Below are 24021 nucleotides of genomic sequence, written 5' to 3' on the forward strand. Positions count from 1 at the left end.
GGGTAAGAAGAAAAAAATATAATAGTAGTATTGATAGTGAATGTTAGTAGAAGAACCATTGTGAGATCTAGGAGAATAGGTATTGTACTCATGTAAGCTGTGTAGAGTTATAACAGTAAAAAAGTGGAGTACCTATAATGAGATAGTAAACTGAATATGGGGAGGAATATAGTATGAATTAAAAGGCCAGTGTGGTCAGGAGAGAGGGAAAGAGAAAAGAAAGGACAATGAAAAGTGAATAAAAGATGGAAAACAGAATAGAGGTATTAGAGATAAAAATCCAGAAATATTGGGTGGTAAACACAGGGAGGTGTAATGTAAGAGAAACAATAAATGATGGAAGATAGAAAGATGTAAAGGAAGGGAGATAGTGCTGGTAGCCAAAATCAGTACACACAGAAAAGAGGTAAACAAGGCTGAGGAAGCACACCAAATAAGAAACGCTGCGTGCAGGACCTAATATAAAAAAAGAAAAAGGGAGGAAAATAAGCAAGCAAGAAAAAGAAAAAGAAAAAAAAGAAAAAAAAGAAAAAAGGGCTATGAGGGGATAAAGAGGAAGGAAAAACAACAAAACAAACCAACAAAAAAGACCAGACAAGGCCTCAAGCAAGTCCTCTTTGGAATTGAATAAACTGCTAAGGAGTCTGACCTTCTCCCTTTCTCCTTTCCTCACTTCCCTCTCTCCCAGGGCAGCAGGAAGGCTTTGTGAGGGATCCTATAGGAGATTCAAATGGGAGCCTGGTGAACCAACTCACCACAGAAAATAATGACTCTTAATTTCTTGAGAGAGAGCACCCACAGCTTTCTAGGAACCCTAAATATGCGATTGGAAGCCTGCAAAGCACGTCCTGCTGTCCCTCTCCCTTAGGTGTGCTACAGGGTGGCTAGTTAATTTTCTGGCTCCACCTTCTCCCAGACCAAGTTTCCTATCCCAGGGTATTTAGGTAAATTGGGCTCTCTCAGCAGATTCACCTCTCCTCTCTTCCTAGACTCTCCCCATGTGAGCTGATACGCTCCTCCAAACTCAATAAAAGTGTGGGGGGGGGGACCAGAAAATTGAACCTGCACTCTTTGCGCACCTCTGCACGTCTCACCTAAACCCTCCCACTCTTGGAGTTAGTCCAGGACTGGAGGGCTAGGACAATTCTGGATTTCTGGGAATGGTGGGTTCAGGATGTGAGGCCTGGGAGAATGCGGATTTGGGGTACATGGGTCTGGGGAATGTGGATTATGGGGGTTAAGGGGGCACGGGCTTGGGGATCATGCATTTGGGGAACATGGGGCTCAGGAAGGCTGCCACATGACTGGCAGTTTTCAGGGAATGCTGTGGCCCTCAACCCTAGGGGAAAGAGATTTGCCTTTCCACAACTCCCGACTTTAGTGTTAGGATGCTCAGTTTTACCTTGAGTAAGCAGAACTTTTGTCACAGTCTCTCCAGGTTGATGTCCAGACACATCCTGCTGTGTAGGTTCCCAAAGCAGCCTGCTCTGGCAGGATTCTATCCCCATTCAGCTGGTCCTTTGCAGGAGAAATGATGAAGGTGTATTCACTCAGATGCCATCTTGCCCCACCTCAAAACTTAGTTTTAAAAAAAGTGTAATTTTCATTCTTATAGAGCACCACCACCACTGAGAACCTTGCCTCAAATTCCCCCACCCAAGATTTCTGCTTCCCGGAGGAAATTTTAAAGTATTTTAACTGTTTCTTCTAGCATCACCTCCATATTCCTAAATAACCTGTTTATGTTTTTATTTCTTGATTTTTTTCAGTTTTGTACATCAGCTATCACTTCCTATAGTGGAAGAATAGAGCTGTCTTACACCTCCCTTCCCATACATAACAACACTTCTCCCTCATTCTTCTATTATACTGTAGTTATATTACTATTTTTTGTGAAATCGATTGTATTCATCAGCCAAAGGTGTGCTGATGCAAAATACTAGAAATGGGGTGGTTTTTATAAAGGGTATTTATTTGGAGAAGGAGCTTACAGATGCCACGCCATAAAATATAAGTTAATTCCCTCACCAAATTCTCTTTTCATGTATTGGAGCAAGATGGCTGATGATAGCTGTGAGAGTTCAGGCTTCCTCCCTTTCAGGGTCTTGCTTCTCTCTGGTTTCAAGGGTCATTTCCTCCCAGGGCTTGTTTCTTCCTGGGCTCAGGGTTCCACTCTTCCTAGGGCTTGCTTCTCCTTGGGCTCAGCATTCCTCTCTTCCTGGGGATGGCTTCTGTTTCCTCTGTGAGCTTACTTCCCAGAGCTCCAGTTCAAGGCTTCAGCATCAAACTCCAAAATCAAAAACCCTCAACTATGTCCTTTGTCATGTCTTTTATCTGTGAGTTCCCATCCACCAAGGGGTGGAGACTCAATGCCCTAATGATGTGGCCCAATCACAATCAAAGCCCCAATCATAACTAATCACAACCAGGTACAGACCAGATTACAAACATAACCTAATATCTATTTTTGGAATTCATAACCATATCAAACTGCTACATCAATATTTAGTGTTTATATTATGTCTGTGTAAATATTATTCAAAACTGGGCCATAAGGGGGAGAAATCATTAAGAGTACCAGACAGACTGCCTTTGAGTCCTGGTTTAGCCACATACTACGTGTGTGAGATTGGGCAAATCTCTGCACCTTTCTCTGCTTCCCTTTTGCCATATTTAAAAGGGGGGAATAACAATAGTACTTATGGCACTGTTGTGAGGATTAAAAATTTAAGTACTCTGAGTAATTGGTGCATAGTAATCGGCATATGAATGTTGTTATTGTTATTCCTTGTTTTTTCCCCCCCCTGGAGTTAATCGTTGCCTTATTTTTAGTTTGTTTTACTTTTACTGTATCTTCCAATAATTAAGCCTTTTTTTTTTTGCTTTTTAAAATTTTTTTTAATAGCAGAAAAAAACATTTTAATCTTTAAATTTCCATCACAACTTATTCTTTCAGCCATTACTATATCAATCTGAAACAGAGACTACTCTAGGCATTTTTAGAAGAAATTAACACAGAATTGTAGCAGAGAAAGTACTTTGTCTAGAAAGCTTAAGAAAATGTTTTTGAAAAGTATTTTTAGATACTTCAAGTTACGAGAAAATTCACAATATAAAAAGAAAGTATTTAAGGGGTTATAATAATCTACAATTTTCTCCAAAAGTGAAAATTATTACTTTATAATTTATCAAGCACATTTTGTTTTCTGAGTCTTCATATTCTCCTGCTTCTTTTGAGGCCAAACCCAGGGACCCAGCCCTCCTGACCACATGGCTTTTCTGATTTGGGGAGCATTTACAACTTCTCACACTCTCCTATCCACCTAAGTCCATGAGAGCTTCTCAAGAGCAGGAAGGGTATCTTTTGTTTCTGGTGTGTCTTCTGTGCCCAGCACATTCTTGGCAAACTAGAGTGCCTGTAGATTGGCTAAGGGCCGAGAGTGGATGGGATGCAGGGTGGAGGGAGAGAGATTGGCAAAGAATGCCTGTGTATGTGTGTGATCTCTAAGGCTGATATAATTGATAATTTGCGAAAAGGAAAAAAAGAATATAGCAATACGAATTAACCAATTCCATGAATCCTACTTTGGGATGGAACAGTTTAATCTGATGGCAGCCCATAACACCGTACAGGGAACACTCACAGCTGGAAAAGAGCTTCCCTCCAGATTACAAGAAGTTCCTGGAAGTAACTAAATGTGCTACAGCCTGGTCCCCTGCTGTGGGAGGGAGGGCAAATGAGGTGGTAAAAGCTCATGGCTGCCTTTGTGTCACTCATAGATCCAGTCCTGAGCACAGGTCTTGTAATCCACCAATTCCTCAGGATGAAACCACAAGCCAGTCTCCTTCTCTGCACTCTCCACGAAATCACTGCCATGAATGATGTTCCTGCCAACTTGAATGCAGAAGTCCCCACGGATGGTCCCAGGCTTGGAGTCAGCAGGGTTGGTCTCCCCAAGCATTACTCGGCCTGTCTTCACCACATTCAGCCCCTCCCAGACCATGGCAACCACTGGCCCTGAGTGCATATATTTCACCAGGCCAGCATAGAATGGACGGTCCTTCAGGTCAGTGTAGTGTTCCTTGAGAAGGTCTTCAGAAGCCTGCAAGAATTTCAGACCAACAAGGCGGAATCCCTTCTGCTCAAAGCGCTTGATGATCTCTCCCACAAGGCCCCACTGAACCCCATCAGGCTTGACAGCAATGAATGTGCGCTCAGTGTTGGCCATGGTCCCCTCCGGTCGCTTCAGCTTCAACCCGGCATATCTTTAAGCCTTAAACACTCCAATGAAACTATAAAACTCCTCTTAACATGGTCAAATATAGTGGCATCCTTCTGTATTCCGGCTCCATTATGGGAGATTTTTCTCTAGGGATTATTATCCTGGAAATTCCCTTAGTCTCTTTTTTATGTTGGACTTTGCTTTTCCTGAATTCTCTTCCTTCCTCTGTCTTGGTTTTGATGGAGTACATATAGATTTTTGAGAAAGGGTGTTACGAACATACGAATTTGAAGATTTTGCATGTCTGAAAATGCCTTTTTAAAATTTAATTTTTATTTTTTTCCTTTTCCTCCTCCCTCTGTCCTCCCCGCTCTACTGTTTTTTTCTTTTTTGTGTGTCCACTTGCTGTGTGATCTTCTGTATCTATTTCTCTTTTTGTCTTCTCTTCTCATCTTTCTCCTCTAGGATTCACTGGGATTCAATCCTGAGGACTTCTGATGTGGAGAGAGGTTCCTTGTCAATTGTGCCACCTCAGTTCTTGGTCTCTACTGTGCTTCACCTTGACGCTCCCCTTTGTCTCTCTTTTGTTGTATCATCATCTTTCTGTGTGACTCACTTGTCCAGGCACTGGCTCACCACAAGAACACTTGGTTTGCTGCACGGGCACTCAGCTTGCCATGTGGGCACTCATGTGGACACTCAACTCTCCACATAGGCACTTGGCCCACTGTGTGGGCACCCACATGGGCACTTGATTCGCCGTGTGGGCATGCTTTCTTTTCTTTTTCACCAGGAGGTCCCAGGGATCGAACCTGTGTCCTCCCATATGGTAGGCAGAGGCCTTAACACTTGAGCCACACCTGCTTCCCTGAAAATGCCTTTATTCTACCCTCACACTTGGTTGATAATTACTGGATAAAGAAGTCTTGGTTGCTGATCATTTTAAAAATTTACTTTTTTAAAAGGCAAATTTAATCACACACCATACAATCCATATGACATGCACAATCATGGATCTCAGTATAATCAGAAAATTGTGCATTTATAACCATAATGAATTTTAGAACATTTTCATTGCTCCAAAAAGAAAAACACCATAGTCGTTATGGTCCTCTATTATTTTTTAAACAAATCAATTTCATTGATATGTATTAATAAAGCATACAATTAATACAAAGTATACAATCAATGATATTTGGTATAATCACATAGTTGTGCATTCATCACTTCAATCATTATTAGAGTATTTTCATTATTTCAATAATGATAATAAACAAAAAAACAGACAAACAAGAAAATTCTTTACCTCTCAATCTCTCTATGCTTCCCCTGCTGTACATAGATGCTATTTCTGGCTATTCTTGCACAATTATTTATTTATTAAGAAATTTTATTGAGATATATTCACATACCATACAATTGATCCAAAGTGTATAATGAACGGCTTTTGAGTTAATTGCAATGTTGTACATTCATTGCCACAAAAAAATTTTAGAACAATTTCATTACTCAAAAAAAAACCAAACTCCGCACTTAGCATTCCTTTCCCAGCCCTGCATAACCACTACTTTCATCTTTACAAATTGATTTCTATTTACATCTTTATAAATGGAATCATACAATATATAGCTCTTCGTGACTAGTTTCTTTCACATGTTTTATGTTTTAATGTCTTATGGTATTAACATTTTTTAGTATTAACATAAATTTGTCCAACTTCAACAAAAGACAGTCTTAAATATGCAATTTTACCCATATTCATATTTTATATGTGGTTTTAGTATGCTAAACAGTTCCATGTTACATATTTTAACTTTCCTTTTAGTAATATATATGACCTTACACTTTAAGTCATTTTCATACCCACACAATAATATTGCTTGTTACAAACATTATGTTGGGCTTTCACTTTTTCTATTCATTTCCAAATATTAACACATATCCTTTTTGCCAGTTCTGCATAATTTAACCCTCAGCTTTCTATTCTCTAAACTCATTCTAATTTATGGCTCCCCTTATTCAAGTTAGTAACTCCATAAGATTACATAATATATTTAGTTCATAGGAGTACAGTATTTGTCCTTTTGTGTCTGGCTTGCTTAATGTCCTCCAAGTTCATCCATGTTGTCATATGCTTTATGACTTCATTTCCTCTTATAACTGCATAATATTCCTTTGTGTGAATACACCAGTTTGTTTATAATTCATTGTTTGTTTCACCTGTGTTGTTTCCAAATTTTGTTAATCATGAATAATGCCTTTATGAACATCAGTGTGCAGATGTCTGTTCATGTTACTGCTCTCAGTTCTTCTGGGCTGGATCATGTGGCAGATTTATATTGAACTTCTTTAGGAACTGCCAAACAAATCTTCCACAGTGGCTGTAACATTTTACTTTCCCACCAACAGTGAATAGGCATTCCTGTCTCTCCATATCCTCTTCAACACTTGTAGTTCTCTGTCTTCTTAATAGTTGCCAGTCTGATAGACATGAAATGATATCTCATAGTAGTTTTGATTTGTATTTCCCTAATCACTAGTGATGTTGAACATTTTTTCATGTGCTTTTTTGCCATCTGTATTTCTTCTTTGGACAAAGGTCTATTCAAGTCTTTTGCCCATTTTTTAATTGGATCATTTGTTGTTTTATCATTGAGTTGTAGGATCTCCATATATATATCATGGATATTAAGCCCTTACTGGATATATGATTACCAAATATTTTCTCCCATGGAGTTAGTTGCCTTTTCACCCTTTTGACAAAGTCCTGTGAGGTGCAAAAGTGTTTAATTTTGAGGAGGTCCCATTTGTCTTTTTTTTTGTTGTTGTTGTTGTCGTTGCATTGGTTTGGGTTTAAGGCCAGGAAACCATCACCTACCACAAGGTCTTTAAGATGTTTCCCTACCTTTTCTTGTAGTATTTTGATCCCATCTGGTTGTGTTATCATCTTTTTGGTGTGTTACTTTGTTGCACAGGTGTCTGTGCCTCACTACACAGGTCTGGGACAACTTTTTTCTTTTTTTTCTTTTTTTGCTGAGGTACCTAGGGTTGAACCTGGGTCCTCCATATGGTAAATGGGAACTCAATTGCTTCAGCCACAGCCACTTCCCCAAGTTTTATTTTCTTTACTTTTTAAAAAAGATATTATTTTCCCCACCCCCCTGCCATGTGGTTCTCTTGTCTGTCTGCTCATAGTTTGCTTGCCTTCTCCAGGAGATACTTAGAACTGAATCTGGTATCTCCAACATGAGAGGTGAGTGCCCAATGGCCTGAGTCACATCCACTTCCTCTTCTAGTAGTTTCATCATCCTGGATTTTATATTTAGGTTTTTGATCCATTTTGAGTTGATTCTTACATAGGCAGTGAGATTAAGGTCCTTTTTCATTCTTTTGGATATGAATATCTAGTTCTCCCAGCACCATTTGTTGAAGAGACTATTTTGTTCTGTCAACATGGTCTGGGTAGGTTTGTAAAAAACCAGTTGGCCATAGAGGTGAGGGTTTATTTCTGGACTCTCAATTCTATGCCACTAATTGGCGTGTCTATCTTTATGAAAATGCTTTGCTGTTTTGGCCACTGTAGCTTTGTAATATGTTTCAAGATCAGGCAGTGGAATTCCTCCCATGTCGCTTTCTTTCTTAGAATGCTTTTGGATATTGGGTGCACTTTACCTTCCAAATCAATTTGGCAATTGCCTTTTCTATTTTTGTAAAACAGGCTGTTGGAAATTTGATTGGTATTGAATTGAGTCTATACATCCATTTCAGTAAGACTGACATTTTCACAATACTTAGTCTTCCAATCCATGAACGCGGAATGTCTTTCCATTTGTTTAATTCTTCATTGATTTATTTTAGCATTTATTTGTAGTTTTCTGCATATTGGACCTGAGCTTTTTTGGTTAAATTGATTTCTACGTATTTGAGTCTTTTTGTTGCTATTGTAAATGGAATTTCCCCCCTGATTTCCTCCTCAGATTGTGTAATACTATTGTACAGAAACATTAGATTTTTGCTTGTTGATCTTATATCCTGCCACTTAGCTGGACTCATTTATTAGCTCAATTAGCTTTGTCACAGACATTTCTGAATTTTCTAAATATAGGATCATGTCATTCTCAAATAGTGGGAATTTTACTTTCTCTTTTCCTGTTTGAGTGCCTTTTCATTTTTTCTTGCCTAATTGCTCTAGCTAGGACTTCTAGGACAACATTGAATAACAATGTTGACAGTGGGCATTCTTGTCTTGTTCCTGATCTTAGAGGGAAAGCTTTCAACCTTTACCTGTTGAGTATGTTGTTGGGTGTGGGTTGTTTACACATGTCATTTATCATATTGAGAAATTTTCCTTCTTTTTATAAAAATTTTAAAAATTTAATTGCCTTTTTAAAATAAAGATATATAGACCACAAAAAATGTTTCATTAAAAAACACAAGAGGTTCCCATATACCCCACCCCCTTCCTCCCATGTCAACAACCTCTTTCATCATTGTGGCACATTCATTGCATTTGGTGAATACATTTTGGAGAAATGCTGCACTGCATGGATAATAGTTTACATTGTAGTTTACACTCTCTCCCAGTACATTCAGTGGATTATGGCAGAATACATAATGTTCAGTGTCTGTCCCTGCAATATCATTTGGGACAACTCCAAGTCCCAAAAATGCCCCCACATCACATCTCTTCTTCCCCCTCCCTGCCCTCAGCAGCTATCATGGCCAGTGTCTCCACATCAATGATACAAATTCTTCAATTGCTAGAGTCAAATAGTTCTATAGTAGAACACCAGTAAGTCCACTCTGATCCATATTTTATTCCTCCATTCTGTGGACCCTGGGATAGTGATGTCCTCTCCACCTCTAAATTGAGAGGAGGCTTAGATCCCACATGGTTGATAGATGCAATTCTCCTGCTTGCATTTGTAGGCACTCTTGGTTCCCTAGCGTGGTGGTTGACCACCTCCCTGTTAGCTGATCTGGGTAAGTCCAACCAACTGGAGAGTAGGAATTTGCAACTCTTCTGAGGCTCAGGACCCAGCTGGCACATGGGCAGTCCAGAGATTCAAGTCTCCTGAGTATACATCAACCCCAGCGCCAACCACAGGTTCAGTAAAAATGACAGAAGAGGCATATATAGAAAGGTCACATCTGATTCCAACACCATCACACTCAGGAACACAAATTATAAAAGAGGGCCCACTGACAAGGCACTGAACTCCAGAGCCATCTGCTATGACTGCAGAACCTGTGTCTCTGTAGCCATCAGGAGCACCAGTACCTGGGGTTGTATCTATTTTGGCTGTCTCTGGAATCCTGCCGAGACGTGCATAAGCACAACCCCTCTGTTGACCTCCTGACTCTTTTTTTGAAGACTCTTAGCCATATAAACTCATTTTTTCTTTACCATTATCCCCCTTTTGTTCAAGATCTTTTTCTATTGCATCACCGGTTGGTGATTGGTAGCAATCCCTTGGCGCCAGGGATGCTGATCCCCAGGAGTCTTGTCCCACCCTGGGGGGAAGGTAATGCATTTACATGCTGAGTTTGGCTTAGAGACTGTCCACATTTGAGCAACATGGAGGCTCTCAGGAGGTAACTCTTATGCACCCTGCAACTCTAGGTCTAGTTGAAATTTTAGGCACACAGGCTCATAAGCATAGTCATCAGTATTGAGGGCCCGTCATTGTACCATCCTTCTTCACTGATCTTTGCCCTTGCACTTGGGGGATTGTTGCTGTCCTATTGGGGAATGTGACAGAGCTCCCCTGGCAAGGAACTCAGTACTCCCTCAGTTGTCATTTGTAACTGTAACTACTATTATCTGAATATTTTTATATACCCTATATACATGCCCTGGAGAACTCCCTTTCAACCACGTGTCCCCCATCAATAACAAAGTATCTTATTTAAGAAAGAGTGCTGGATTTTGTCAAATACCTTTTCTGCATTGATTGAGATGATCATATGTTGTTTTTTCCCTTCAATTTGTTAGTGGTGTATTATATTGATTGATTTTTTATGCTGTACCATACTAGCATACCAGGAATAAATCCTACTTGGTTGTGATATATTAGATTTTTGAAATACTGTTGGATTCTATTTGCAAGTACTCTGTTGAGAATTTTTGCATGTATATTCATTAGACAGATTGGTTTGTAATTTTCTTTCCTTGTAGGGTCTTTATGAGGCTTTGATACTAGGGTGATGTTGGCTTCACAAAATGTGTTGGATAATTTTCCCTCCTTTTCAATTTTTAGAAGAGTTTAAACAGGTTTTTTGTTCATTCTTTTTGAAATGCTTGGTAGAAATCACATATGAAGCCATCTGGGCCTTGACTTTTCTTTGCTGGGAGATTTTTGATGATTGATTCAATCAATTTAAATGTGATTGGTTTGCTAAGTTCTTGTATTTCTTGTAGCATCAGTGTAGGTTGTTTCTGCATTTCTAGGATTTGTCATTTTCATCTAGGTTGTGTAGTGTGTTGACATACAATTTAACATAATATCCTCTTATGATCCTTTTTATTTTTGTGAGGTCAATTGTAACTTATCCCCTTTCATTTCTGTTTGTATTTATTTGCATCTTCTCTCTCTCTTTCTTTTTTTTGTCATCTAGCTATGGGTTTGCCAATTTTATTGATCTTCTCAAAGATCCAGTTTTTGGTTTATTGATTTTCTCTGATTTTTTTTTTGTTGTTGTTCTCAATTTCATTACCTCTGCTCTAATCTTTATTGTTTCTTTCATTCTGCTTGTTTTGGGAATGGCTTGCTGTTCTTTTCCCGGTTTCTTCAGTTGTTCAGTTAGATCTTTGATTTTAGCTCTTTCTTCTTTTTTAAATATAGGTGCTTAGGGCCATAAATTTCACTCTCAAGACTGCCTTTACTGTATCCCAGAAGTTTTGATAATTTCTTCTGGTTTATATTCATCTCAATATATTTACTGATTTTTTCTTACAATTTCTTCTTTGACCCACTGATTATTTAGGAGTTTGTTGTTTAGCCTTCACACATTTGCAACTTTACCTCTTGCCTGCTTGTTATAGATTTCCAGTTTCATTCCATTATGATCTGAGAAGGTGTTTTGTATAATTTCATTTTTTAAAATATTTATTGAGTGCTGCATGTTATCTAATATGTGGTATATCCTGGAGAAAGATCCATGGGCACTTCAGAATAATGTATAATCCTCTGAGTTTGGGTGCAAATTTCTGTATGTCTGTTAGATCTAGCTTATTTATCATATTGTTCAAGTTCTCTGTTTTTGTGTTGATCTGTCTAGTTGCTCTATCTAATGATGTGAGTGATAAGCTCACATCACCATTTCTATCTCTCTCTTCTGTTTTGCCAGGGTTTGTTTCATGTATTTTGGAGTGCCCTGGTTAGATGCATAGATATTTATGACTGTTATTTCTTCCTGGTGTTTTTTCTCTTTTATTAATATATAATGGCATTCTTTATCCCTTATAATTTTTTTGCATTTAAGGTGTGTTTTCTCTGATATCAGTATAGCTACCCCTGGTCTTTTGCGGTTACTTCTTACTTGGAGTATCTTTTTCCAACCTTTTGCTTTCAGCTGGTTTGTATCTCTGGGTCTAAGGTGAATATCTTGTAAGCAACATATGGAATAGAATTGTTGAATAGTATATTCTGCCACAGCTGGGTGGGTTTGACAGGCTTGTTCAAAATCACTTTACTATAAATTTGAGGGTTGGTTTCAGAACCATCATTTCATTTCTATTGGTCTATGTGTCTGTTTTTATGCCAATACCAAACATTTTTTATCACTCTACCTAGGAAATATGATTTAAAATCTGGAAATGAGAGTCCTCCAACTTCACTTTAACTTTTTAAGATATTTCTGAATATTTGGGACCCCTTACTCTTCCAAATAAAATTGATAATTGAGTTTTCCATTTGTTATCGGGATTGTTTTGACTCTATATATCAACTGGGTAGAACTAACATCTTATTGATATTTAGACTTCCAATCCATTACCATGGAATGTTCTTCAATTTTTGAGGTATTTTTAAAAGTTTCTTTTAGCAATGCATTGTTTTTTTTTGTCTTCATTTATTTTTTAATGTCACATTAAAAAAATATGAGGTCCCCATATACTCCCACACCCCTCACCCCACTCCTCCCCCCATAACAACAACCTCCTCTGTCATCATGAGACATTCATTGCATTTGGTGAATACATCTCTGAGCACCGCTGCACCTCATGGCCAATGGTTCATATCATAGCCCACACTCTCCCACAGTCCACCCAGTGGGCCATGGGAGGTCATACAATGTCCGGTAACTGTCCCTGCAGCACCACCCAGGACAACTCCAAGTCCCAAAAATGCCCCCACATCTCATCTCTTCCTCCCACACCCTACCCCCAGCAGCCACCATGGCCACTTTCTCCACACCAGTGCCACATTTTCTTCGATTAGTAATCACATTAGTTCATGAATAGAATATCAGTAAGTCCACTCTATTCCATACTCTATTCTTCCATCCTGTGGACCTTGGAATGTTTGTGTCCACTCCACATCTATATCAAGAGGGGGCTTAAATTCCACATGGATGCTGGAATTGCATTGTTTTCTGAATACAAGTCCTTTACATCCTTGGTTAAATTTATTCCTAAATATTAGGTTCTTTTAGGCACTATTGTAAATGGATTTTTTCCTGACTTCCTCCTCAGATTGCACATTACTAGTGTTTAGTAACAGTACTGATTTTTGCATATTGATCTTGTATCCTGACATGGTACTGAAATAGTTCATTAGCTCTAGCAGCTTTGTTGTAGATTTTTCCATACTTTCTACATAAAGGATCACATCACCTTTGAATAGTGAAAGTTTTACTTCTTCCTTTCCAATTTGGATGCTTTTTATTTCTTTTTCTTGCTTGATTGCTCTAGCTAGAACCTCTAGCACCATACTGAACAAGACGAGTGTCAGTTGGAGTCCTTGTCTTGTTCTTAATCTCAACGGGGAAGCTTCCATATATAGCCTTTATCATGTTGGGAAAGTTTCCTTTAATGCCTATCTTTTATAATATTTTTATCAAGAAAGGGTGATGCATTTTGTCAAATGCCTTTTCTGCATCAATTGATAGGATTATGTGATATTTCTTCTTCGATTTATTATTGTGTTGCATTACACTGATTGGTTTTCTAATTTTTTTTTAAAGATTTATTTATTTATTTAATTCCTCCCTCCCCCGGGGGTCTGTTCTCTGTGTCTATTTGCTTCGTCTTGTTTCTTTGTCCGCTTCTGTTTTCGTCAGCGGCACGTGTGGGTGGCGCCATTCCTGGGTAGGCTGCACTTTCTTTCGCGCTGGGCAGCTCTCCTTACGGGGTGCACTCCTTGCGCATGGGGCTCCCCTACGTGGGGGACACCCCTGTGTGGCAGGGCACTCCTTGCGCGCATCAGCACTGCGCATGGGCCTGTTCCACATGGGTCAAGGAGGCCCGGGGTTTGAACCGCAGACCTCCCATGTGGTAGACGGACGCCCTAACCACTGGGCCAAGTCCATTTCCCTGATTTTCTAATGTTAACCCACGCTTGTACGCCTGATATAAAACCCACTTGATCATTATGAATAATTATTTTAATATATTGTTGCATTAGACTAGAAGTATTTTGCTAAGAATTTTTACATCTGTATTCATTAGGGAAATAGGTCTGTAGTTTTCTTTTTTCATAATATCTTTATCTAGCTTTGGTATTATGGTGATATTGGCTTCATAGAATGAGTTTGGTAGTGTTCCTTCTTGTTCAATTTTTTGGAAGAGCTTGAGTATGATTGGTATTTTAAATTTTTTTTTTTAAAAAAGTTAGTAGATCACAAAGACTGTTACATTAACATAACCCACTCCCCAGACCCAACTCCCCACTCCCACCCACTCCCCACTCCTCACTTCCCATCCCCCACCTCCATCATTTTTGTAAATTGTATTTTTTGAAGAGATATCGATGTATATATTTTTTGAAGAGATATATATCTCAAAAATGTTACATTAAAAAACATGAGGTTCCCATATACCCCCCACCTCCTCATCCAACTCCTCCCACACCAACAACCTCCCCCATCACTGTGGCACACTCTTCGCACTCGGTAAACACCTTTTGGAGCACTGTTCCAACACATGGATAATAGTTTACCCTATAATAATGAACCAGAGAGTAGGAGTTGCAACTCTGCTGAGGATCAGGGCTCAACTGGCTCATGGGCAGACCAGAGATTCAAGTCCTCTGAGAATACACCATCCCTAGTGCCAACCACAGGCTCAGTAAAAGTAACAGAAGAAGCATGTGTAGAAAGGTAACATCTGAATCCAGCTCCATCACACTCAGGAGCACAAATTCCAAAGTAGGGCCCTTTGACATGGCACAGAACTGCAAATCCATCTGCCATGACCACATACACTGGGTCTCTGTGGCGTTCAGGAGAATCAGTACCTAGTGTTGCATCTACTTTGACTTTTTCTGGGGCCCTGCTGAGGCATGCGTAAGCATGACCCCTCTGATGACCTCCTGATTCTTTTTTGAAGACTCTTAGCCATATAAACTCATTTGTCTTTGCCATTTCCCCCTTTTATTCAAGGTCGAAAAGTGTGGGGAGCCACCCGCTGTGAGGTCTGTTTACAGCCTCTCACAACATGGAGGAGTTCACAAATCTGCCCTGTTATTTCCTTATTCTTCTCCTCCCTGCTTCTTTGTTCTCCCCCTCCCGCCACTACTCAGGTGACCACAGCAATACTCATGCGCAAGGCGCGAAACTCCACAGACCCGGTGCGAACTGTCGGCCAATCCCCTCCTTGGACGTCTGCCACCCACAAAACCAGCCTATCACCTATGTACACGTTCGCTTCTCTCTCTATATATTCCCACGTTCTACCCCCAATAAACGAGGCTTGATCAGAATCCTGTCTTGCCTCCATTCTTCTCTCGACTCCTGCCCCTCCCCCTGCTTCTTCCCACAGGCCCCTGAAGGTCTCCTCCGCCCAAGCTGAAGGCTCAGGTCTTCCGCCCAAGAATTCTCAGGTCTTCCTTATTTGCAAAAACCACTTGCGCAGGTTTTCCTGTGTATCGGCTTGCTTCTTCCCCCGGGTCCTGCCTACAACGGTGGGTGCCACTTGCCCAAGCCGGCGGGGGCGAGTCTAGGGGCCTGTGGGAAGAAGCAGGGGGAGGGGCAGGAGTCGAGAGAAGAATGGAGGCAAGACAGGATTCTGATCAAGCCTCGTTTATTGGGGGTAGAACATGGGAATATAGAGAGAGGGAAGGGAACGTGTACATAGGTGATAGGCTGATCTTGTGGGTGGCAGATGTCCAAGGAGGGGATTGGCCGACAGTTTGCACCGGGTCTGCGGAGTTTCGGCCTTGTGCATGCGTATTGCTGTGGTCACCTGAGTAGTGGCGGGAGGGGGAGAACAAAGAAGCAGGGAGGAGAAGAATAAGGAAATGACAGGGCAGATTTGTGAACTCCGCCATGTTGTGAGAGGCTGTAAACAGACCTCACAGTGGGTGGCTCCCCACAAAAAAGCAGATTTTAACACCTGATCCTATATGTAGGCTGAGATATTCTGCTTGTCTGAGCTGACCCTTTTATTCAAAGTCTCTTCCTAGTTGCATCACCAGCTAGTGATTTGTGGTAATCCCTTGGCACCAGGGAGGCTCATCCCCAGGAGTCATGTCACATGCTAGGGGGAAAGTAATGCATTTACAAACTGAGTTTGGCTTAGAGAGTGGCCATATTTGAGCATCATGGAGGCTCTTAGGAGGTAACTCTTAGGTACCCTGCAGCTCTAGGCCTAGTGCATATTTCAGGGAAACAGGCTCATAAGCATAGTTATCAGCACAGGGCTTATTATTAGACCATCCTTCCTTGTTGGTCTTTGCCATTCCACTTGGGGGATTAATGCTGTTCCACTGGGGAATTTGACAGAGGTCCCCTGGGTAGGAACTCAGCATTCCCTCGGTTGACATTTGTAACTGTAATTACAATGAAAATACCCAACATATATCAAAACATTTTTATGTCCCCTATATACATGCCCTGGGGAACTCCCTCCCACCCATGGGCCCCCCATCAATAACACCCCACACCAGTGTTCCTCCCCTGCCATAGTCGAACCTGTCTGTGGTCCAAAACATCTTCAACAAAGAAGCCTAATATATTGCCAAATTCAATTAATACAAAACTGAAATATAGTGATGGGTTTAAAGTTTAGAAATAGAATACATACTAATTTAGAAATACTAAAATAAAGTAAAAATAAATTGGTATATTAAAAAATGAAAAATATTATAAAGCTTTGTTTTTAAAGTTTTGCCTTTCATCACTGTAATAGGTGTTACCCTGTATGTACAGTGGCAAGGCACTTTCTTTCATTTCTTCCTCAGTGTCTACATGCTTTCTCTTTTTTTTCTCTAATTTTTAGTTTTGTCCTAAAAAAGTTTAGGTCACAGTAATTCACATATACAATATAGGGGACTCCCATATATTCAACATCAAACCTTTTTCCCCTTTCACTAGCAATGATCTTTTTTACATGTTCATGTTATATTTGCTGCAGCTGATGTATAGGTTTTGAAGCATAGCTATCAAACATGGTTCCATTTTGGTTAACATTATGGTTTATATTTTAGACTGTAGACATTTTTAAATTTTTATTTTCCTTATGTTTTATATTAGGATTTACATTTTAGCTTATAGACTTTTAAACACTTTTGTAGTAAGTTAACATGTCCTATATCCATTGTTACATCATCTTGTGGAGCACTTCCATTGTCCCCCAGTTGCCCTGCTTCCATATATTCTATACCTCTCTCCCCCTTCCCTCTGGCCCCACAGTGACAATCAATCTTCACTACTTGAAGGATCAGATTTACAGATACTTGCAACAATGCTAAAGGCTTGACATACTAGACTGCCTTAACCATTTGGAAGCCCCCAATTCTCTCAAGAAACACAATTCCCTCTGTTTGAGAACATCAGGTCTCCCCAGGATGTGGGTAAACGTTCACACTCAGAGTGTGGGTCTCCATCCAATGATATAATGCACAATGACAAAATGAGCACTAACACACACCCTAGAAGCCAGCCCCTGTACCAGATGTCCACCCTTAAGCACCTTAAACACGTAATCCTTCCTTATTATATTTTCTAGAGTTTTCTCTAAAGTTTCAACCATATACCTGACAGTCTCCCATATTCAACTATCCTCCCAATTCCTTGGGCCATCTGACCCATCCTCCCAGCCCTAGCCCCCCTCAAGCCCTCAAAGCCTCACCCAAAGTTATCCCAATGCCCCCATCTTATCCTTTCCCTGTACAAATACTTACCTCCAGTTTATCATAGACTTCACCCATGTCAGCGTCAGCTCACAACTTTCCGCTCCCCCCCCCAAATTCCTTTAAGCCTATATTCCAGTCTATAGCTCTCTAAGACTTCTCATTTGGCTTGTTTCATATCAGAGAGGTCATGTAGTATTTGTCCTTCGGTGCCTGGCTTGCTTCACTCAACATAAGGTCCTCAAGATTCATCTATGTTATCACGTGTGTTTGTACTGTATTCCTTCTTATAGTTGAGTAGTATTCCATTGTATGTACATACCACATTTTATTTATCCATTCATCTGTTGATGGGAATTTGGGGTGATTCCAAATTTGGCAATAGTGAATAATGCTGCTATGAACATTGGTGTACTTAAATCGATTTTTGTCCTTATTTTCCGTTCTTCTGGGTATATACCCAGCAGTGGAATTGCTGGGTCATAAGGCAAATCTATAGCTACCTTTCTGAGAAACTGCCAAACTGTCTTCTGGAATGGCTGGATCCTTCTGCCTTCCCACCAGCAGTGGATGAGTGTTCAGATTCCTCCATATCCTCTCCAGAATTTGTAGTCTTCTGTTCTTTTTTGATAACTGCCAGTCTTATGGGAATAATTTGGTATCTCATTGTGGTTTTGACTGGCATTTCCCTAAAAGCTAGTGATTTTGAACATTTTTTCTCATGTGCTTATTAGCCATTTGTATTTCTCCTTTGGAGAAGTGTCTGTTCAAATCTTTACCCCATTTAAAAAATAGGTTGTTTGCCTTTATATTTTCATGATATGGGAGTTCTTTATATATGAAGGATATAAGTCTCCTATCAGATACATAGTTACCAAACTTTTTTCCCATTGGGTAGGCTCTCTTTTCCCTTTCTCCACGAACTTCTTTGAAGTGCAAAAGGCTTTATTGTTCATCATTGGTGTACAGAAATGCTACCAATTTTGTGCATTGTTCTTATAACCTGCGACTTTACTGAACTCATTTATAAGTTCTAGAAGCTTTGTTGTACACTTCTCAGGGCTTTCTATGTATGGGATCATATCATCTGCAAATTGTGAAATTTAACTTCTTCCTTTCCTATTTGTATCCTTTTTATATCTGGTGCTTGCCTCAGTGCTCGAGCAAGTACTTCTAACACAATGTTAAATAGGAGGGGTGATAGTGGGCATCCTTGTCTTGTTCTTGATCTCAGAGGGAAAGATTTTAGGATTTCACCTTTGTAAATGGTGTTAGCTATGGATTTTTCATATATACCCTTTATCATATTCAGAATGTCTTCTTCTATTCCTATCTTTTGCAGTGTTTTTATCAAGAAAGGGTGCTGTGTTTTTCAAATGCTTTTTCTGCATCTATAGATATGATCATGTGATTTTTTCCCCTTCAATATGTTTATGTGGTGTATTACATTAATAGGTTTTCTTATGTTGAACCATCCTTGCATACCAGGAATGAAACCCACTTGGTCATGGTGTATAATTTGTTTAATGTGTTATTGAATATGATTAGCAAGTACTTTGTTGAGGATTTTTACATCTCAGTTATTAGAACGATTGGTCTGTAATTTTCCTTTCTTGTGGTGTCCTTATTTGTCTTTGCTATTAGGGTAATGTTGGCATCATAAAATGAGTTAGGCAATGTTCCTTCTATTTTGATTTTTTGGAAGAGTTTAAGTAAGATTGATGTTAGGTCTTTCTGGAATGTTTGGTACAATTCACCTGTGAAGCCATCTGGCCCAGGGCTCTTCTCAATTGCAAGGTTTTTAATGACTGATTCTAACTCTTTACTTGTGATTGGTTTGTTGAGATCATCAATTTCTTCTTTCTTCAATGTAGGCTGTCTATGTGTTTCTAGGAATTTGTTTATTTCTGCTAAATTGTCTTTCTTTCTGGAATATAGTTTCTCAAAGTATCCTCTTATGATAGACTTTATTTCAGTTGGGTCAGTGGTGATATCCTCTTTCTCATTCCTTATGTTGTGTATTTGCATCTTCTTTCTTTTTTACTTTGTTAGTCTAGCTAAGAACCAACTCTTTGTTTTGTTTACTTTTTTGAGTGCTTTCTTATTTTCTCTTTCATTCATTTCTTCTATGATCTTTGTTCTTTCTTTCGTTCTTCTTCCTTTGGGGTTAGTTTGTTGTTGTTTTTTAATTAATTCCTCCAATTGTGCTATTAATTCTTCAATTTTACCTCTCTATTCTTTTTTGATTTATGAATTTATGACTATGAATTTCCCCCTCAGTGCAGCTTTTGTTTTGATATGTTCTGTTATCATTTTCATTCATTTCAAGGTAGTTATTAATTTCTGTTTAGAGTTCTTCCTTGACCCACTGTTTTTCTAAAAGTGTGTTGTTTAACTTCCATATCTTGGTGCAAAATCTGGGTGTCTGGCCCCTGCAGATTTACAGCTTCATTCCACTGTGGTCAGATAAATTATTTTGTATTATTTTGATCTTTCTGAATTCATTGAGACTTTCTTTGTGGCCTAGAATGTGGTCTATCTTGGAGAATGATCCATATGCAGTTGAGAAGAATGTATATCCTGCTGTATTTGTGTGTAATGTTCTGTATATGTCTATTAGGTCCAGACCCTCTCATATATTATGCAAAGTCTTTGTTTCTTTATTGATTCTCTGTTGAGATGTTCTCTCCAATGGTAATAGTGGTGTGCTATAGTCCCCTCTGTAATTGTGGAAGCACCTATTCCTTCTCTTAGATTCTCCAGTGCCTCATGTATTTGGAGGTACTCTTGTTAGGCGCATAAATGTTTATGATTATTCTTTCTTCTTGAAAGTTTATCACTTTCACTAATATGTAGTGTCCATCTTTGTCTCTCACAATAGTTTTGCATTTAAAGTCTTTTTTGTCCAATATTAATACAGCTACTCCTGCCCTTATTTGGTTATTATTTGCCTGTAAGATTGTTTTCCAACCATTCACTTTCAATCTCCTTGAATCCCTGGGTCTAAGATGTGTTTCTTGTTCAACAGCATATAGATGAGTCATATTTCCTTATCCAATCTTTCAATCTGTGTTTCTTAACAGAAGAGTTTAATCCATTGACATTCAGCGTTATTGCTTTCATGGAATTACTTATATTAGCCATGTTTTCTTTGGATTTGTGTTTGTCATGTGTTGCTTTTTCTTCTCTTTTTGTCATTTTAGTTGTTCTTACACGCTCTTCCAACTCTGTCTCTCCTGTTTTTTTCTTTCCTCCTGCAGAACTCCCTTTAGTATTTCGTGAAGGGCAGGTTTCTTGTTGGCATACTCTCTTAGTTTCTGTTTATCTGTGAATATTTTGAACTCTCCATCATTTTTGAATGCTAGCTTTGCTGGATAGAGTATTCTTGGTGGGAAATTCTTTTCTTTTAGTACCTTGACTATGCCATACCACTGCCTTCTTGCCACCATGGTTTCAGATGAGAAATCAACACTTAATCTTATGGAGCCTCCCTTGTATGTCATGGTTCTCTTTTCTCTTGCTGCTTTTAGTATTTTCTCTTTGTCTTGCACATTGCATAATTTGAGAAGTATATGTCTTAGGGTAGGTCTGTTGGGATTTATGCTGTTTGGGTTGTGTTGTGCTTCTTGGCCATGTACATGAATCCCCCTCAATATGTTTGCAAAGTTTTCAGCCATTATTTCCCGCAGCACCACTTCTATCCCCTTTCCCTTCTCTTCTCCTTCTGGGATGACTATAATGTGTATGTTTGTGCATTTTGCATTGTCATTCATATCCGTAAGTCCCCACTGGATATTTTCTATCTTTTTTTCAATAAATTCTACTATCTGTTTGATTTCAGATGTACTGTATTCCACATTACTAATTCTCTCCTCTGCCTCTTCAAATATGCTGTTATTTGTTGAGAGTGTATATTTGATTTCTTGGATTGTGCTGTTGATCCCCACCATATGCATTATCTTTTTGCATATGATTAGAATTTCTTCTGTATGCTCTCCAAGTGTTTTCTTAATATGCTTAATATTTTCCTTCACTTCATTAAATTGGTCCATGATATGTGTTTTGAGACATTTAATTAGTTGCTTGATGTTCCACTACTCTTCCTGATTTTTAGTTTTTTCATTGGATTGGGCCATGTTTTCCTGATTATTGGTATGGTCTGTAGTTTTTTGTTGCTGTCTGGTCATCATTTTATCTTGTTGGGTTTATTCAGTTGTTTAGCTTCTTCATCTCTCAATTTAACTAGTTGTTTTTTTTGTGTGTGCATGTTAAGTCTTCTCAAAAACAAAAACAAAAACAAAAACAAAAAAAAACAACAAAAAAAGAAAAATGTCTTCTCTTTGTCACTTTGTTATTCTGTTTCCTTGTTGTTGGTTAAGTTCCCTTGAAGAAAAATATTAGGGTCAGAGAAAGCAAAAGTGGTAAGAAAAAATATATATAATAGTAGTATTAATAGTGAATGTTAGTAGAAGAACCATGTGAAACCTAGGAGAATGGATATTGAACTCATGTAAGCTGTGTAGAGTTACAAAAGTAAAAAAGTGGAGTGCCTATAATGAGATAGTAAACTGAATATAGGGAGGAATATAGTATGAATTAAAAGGCCAGTGTGGTCAGGAGAGAGGGAAAAAGAAAAGAAAGGACAATAAAGTAAAGAGTTAATGAAAGATGGAAAACAGAATAGAGGTATTAGAGATAAAAAGTCAGAAATATTGGGTTCTAAACAAAGAGAGGTGTAATGTAAGAGAAACAGTAAATGATGGAAGACAGAAAGATGTAAAGTAAAGGGGATAGCTTGGTAGCCAAAATGAATATAAATAGAAAAGAGGAAGTTGAGGCTGAGGAAGCACAGCAAATAAGAAATGTTGCCAGCAGCACCTAATAGAAAAAAAGAAAAAGAAGGAAAAAAAGGCAAAAAGAAAGGAAAAAGAAAGCAAGCAAGAAAAAGAGAAAGAAAAAAAGAAAAGAAAAGAAAAAGGATTGTGGGGGGATAAAGAGGAAGGAAAAGCAAGAAACAAGCCAAGAAAAAAGACCAGACAAGGCCTCAGGCAAGGAATCCTCTTTGCAATTGAATAAACTGCTTTCTCCCTTCCTCACTTACCTCTCTCCCAGGGCAGTATGAAGGTTGTGTGATGGGTCACACAGGAGTTTCAAATGGGTTCCTGGTGAATCAACTAACTTCAGAAAATAATGTCTCTTAATTTCTTGAGAGATAAGACCCACCCCTTGCCTGGAACCCTAAATATGCTATTTGAAACCTGCAAAGCATGTCCTACTGTCCCTCTCCCTTAGGTGTGTTCTAGAGGGGTTAGTTCATTTTCTGACTCCACCATTTCCCCGACTAAATTTCCTATCCCAGGGCATTTAGGTAAATTGGGCTCTCAGCAGAGTCGCCTCTCCTCTCTTCCTAGGCTCTCCCCAAGTGAGCTGATATGCTCCTCCAAACTCAATAAAAGGGCGGGACCAGAAAATTGAACCTGCACTCTTTGGGCACCTCTGCAACTTCCACCTAAACCCTCCCACTCTTGGGGTTAGTCCAGGACCAGAGGGCTAGGACAATTCTGCATTTCTGGGAGTGCTGTACTCGGGAAACAGTGGCCCTGAGAATGTGAACTTGGGGTACATAGGTCTGTGAAGTGTAGCTTGCGGGGGTTCAGGGAACACAGACTTGGGGTTCATGCCTTTGGGGAACATGGGGCTTGGGAATGCTGCCATACCACTGGCAGTTCTCAGGCAGAGCGCTAGGGGGAAGGAATTTACCTTCCCACGGTTTCCGAGTTCAGTGTTAGAAATCTGCAATTTTACCTTGAGGAGGCACTACTTTTGTTGCAGTCTTTCCAGATTAACATCTAGACACCTCCTGCTTTGTAGATTCCTGAAACAGCCTGCTCCAGCAGGATTCCATCATCAGTCAGCTGGTCCTTTACAGGAGAGATGATAATGGTAAGATTGGTATTACACTTGATCTTAGGCAAAAGGCCAAGAAGCGATGAGATTGGTATTAAGTCTTCTTTGAATGCTTGGTAAAACTCACCTGTGAAACTATCTGGTCCTGGGCTTTTCAATTTGGGGACTTATTTGATAACTGCTTCAATCTCTTCACTTGTGATTGTTTTTTATTTATTTATTTTTTATTTTTGAGGTCTTCTAGGATCAGAGTAGGTTGCTCATATGTTCCTAGGAATTTTTCCATTTCATCTACATTTTCTAGTTTGTTGGCATACAGTTGTTCATAGTATCTTCTTATGATCTCTTTTATTTCTGTGGGGTCAGTAGTAATGATCCATTTTCATTTTTTATTTCATTTTTTCCCATCTTCTTTCTTCTTTGTCAGTATAGCTAAACATGGGTAGATTTTTTTACTCTCTTCAATGAACTAACTTTTGGTTTTTTATTTCTCTGTTTTTTCTCAATTTCAATTATTTCTGCTCTAATTTTTATTATTTCATTCCTTCTACTTACTTTTTTTTTTTTAATTAATTTTTTTTATTGACTTTGTAATAATG

The 24021-nt window shown here is 39.1% G+C and overlaps 1 protein-coding gene across 1 annotated transcript; it reads right to left on the reverse strand.

The window, feature by feature from the left end:
- Positions 1-3435: 3435 nt before the first annotated feature.
- Positions 3436-4260, reverse strand: LOC101429384 (nucleoside diphosphate kinase A). The gene has a single exon (XM_058292246.2). The coding sequence runs from the start codon at positions 4227-4229 to the stop codon at positions 3771-3773; it is 459 nt and encodes a 152-aa protein (XP_058148229.1). The 5' UTR covers positions 4230-4260; the 3' UTR covers positions 3436-3770.
- Between the last annotated feature and the right edge of the window lie 19761 nt (positions 4261-24021).

This window comes from Dasypus novemcinctus, chromosome X (genome assembly GCF_030445035.2).
Source record: "Dasypus novemcinctus isolate mDasNov1 chromosome X, mDasNov1.1.hap2, whole genome shotgun sequence".
In the NCBI taxonomy this organism is placed as follows: Eukaryota; Metazoa; Chordata; class Mammalia; order Cingulata; family Dasypodidae; genus Dasypus; species Dasypus novemcinctus.

What these genes read in the sequence shown, in the direction of transcription:
- LOC101429384 (XM_058292246.2), bottom strand. Translation starts at nt 4,229, where the DNA reads ATGGCCAACACTGAGCGCACATTCATTGCTGTCAAGCCTGATGGGGTT.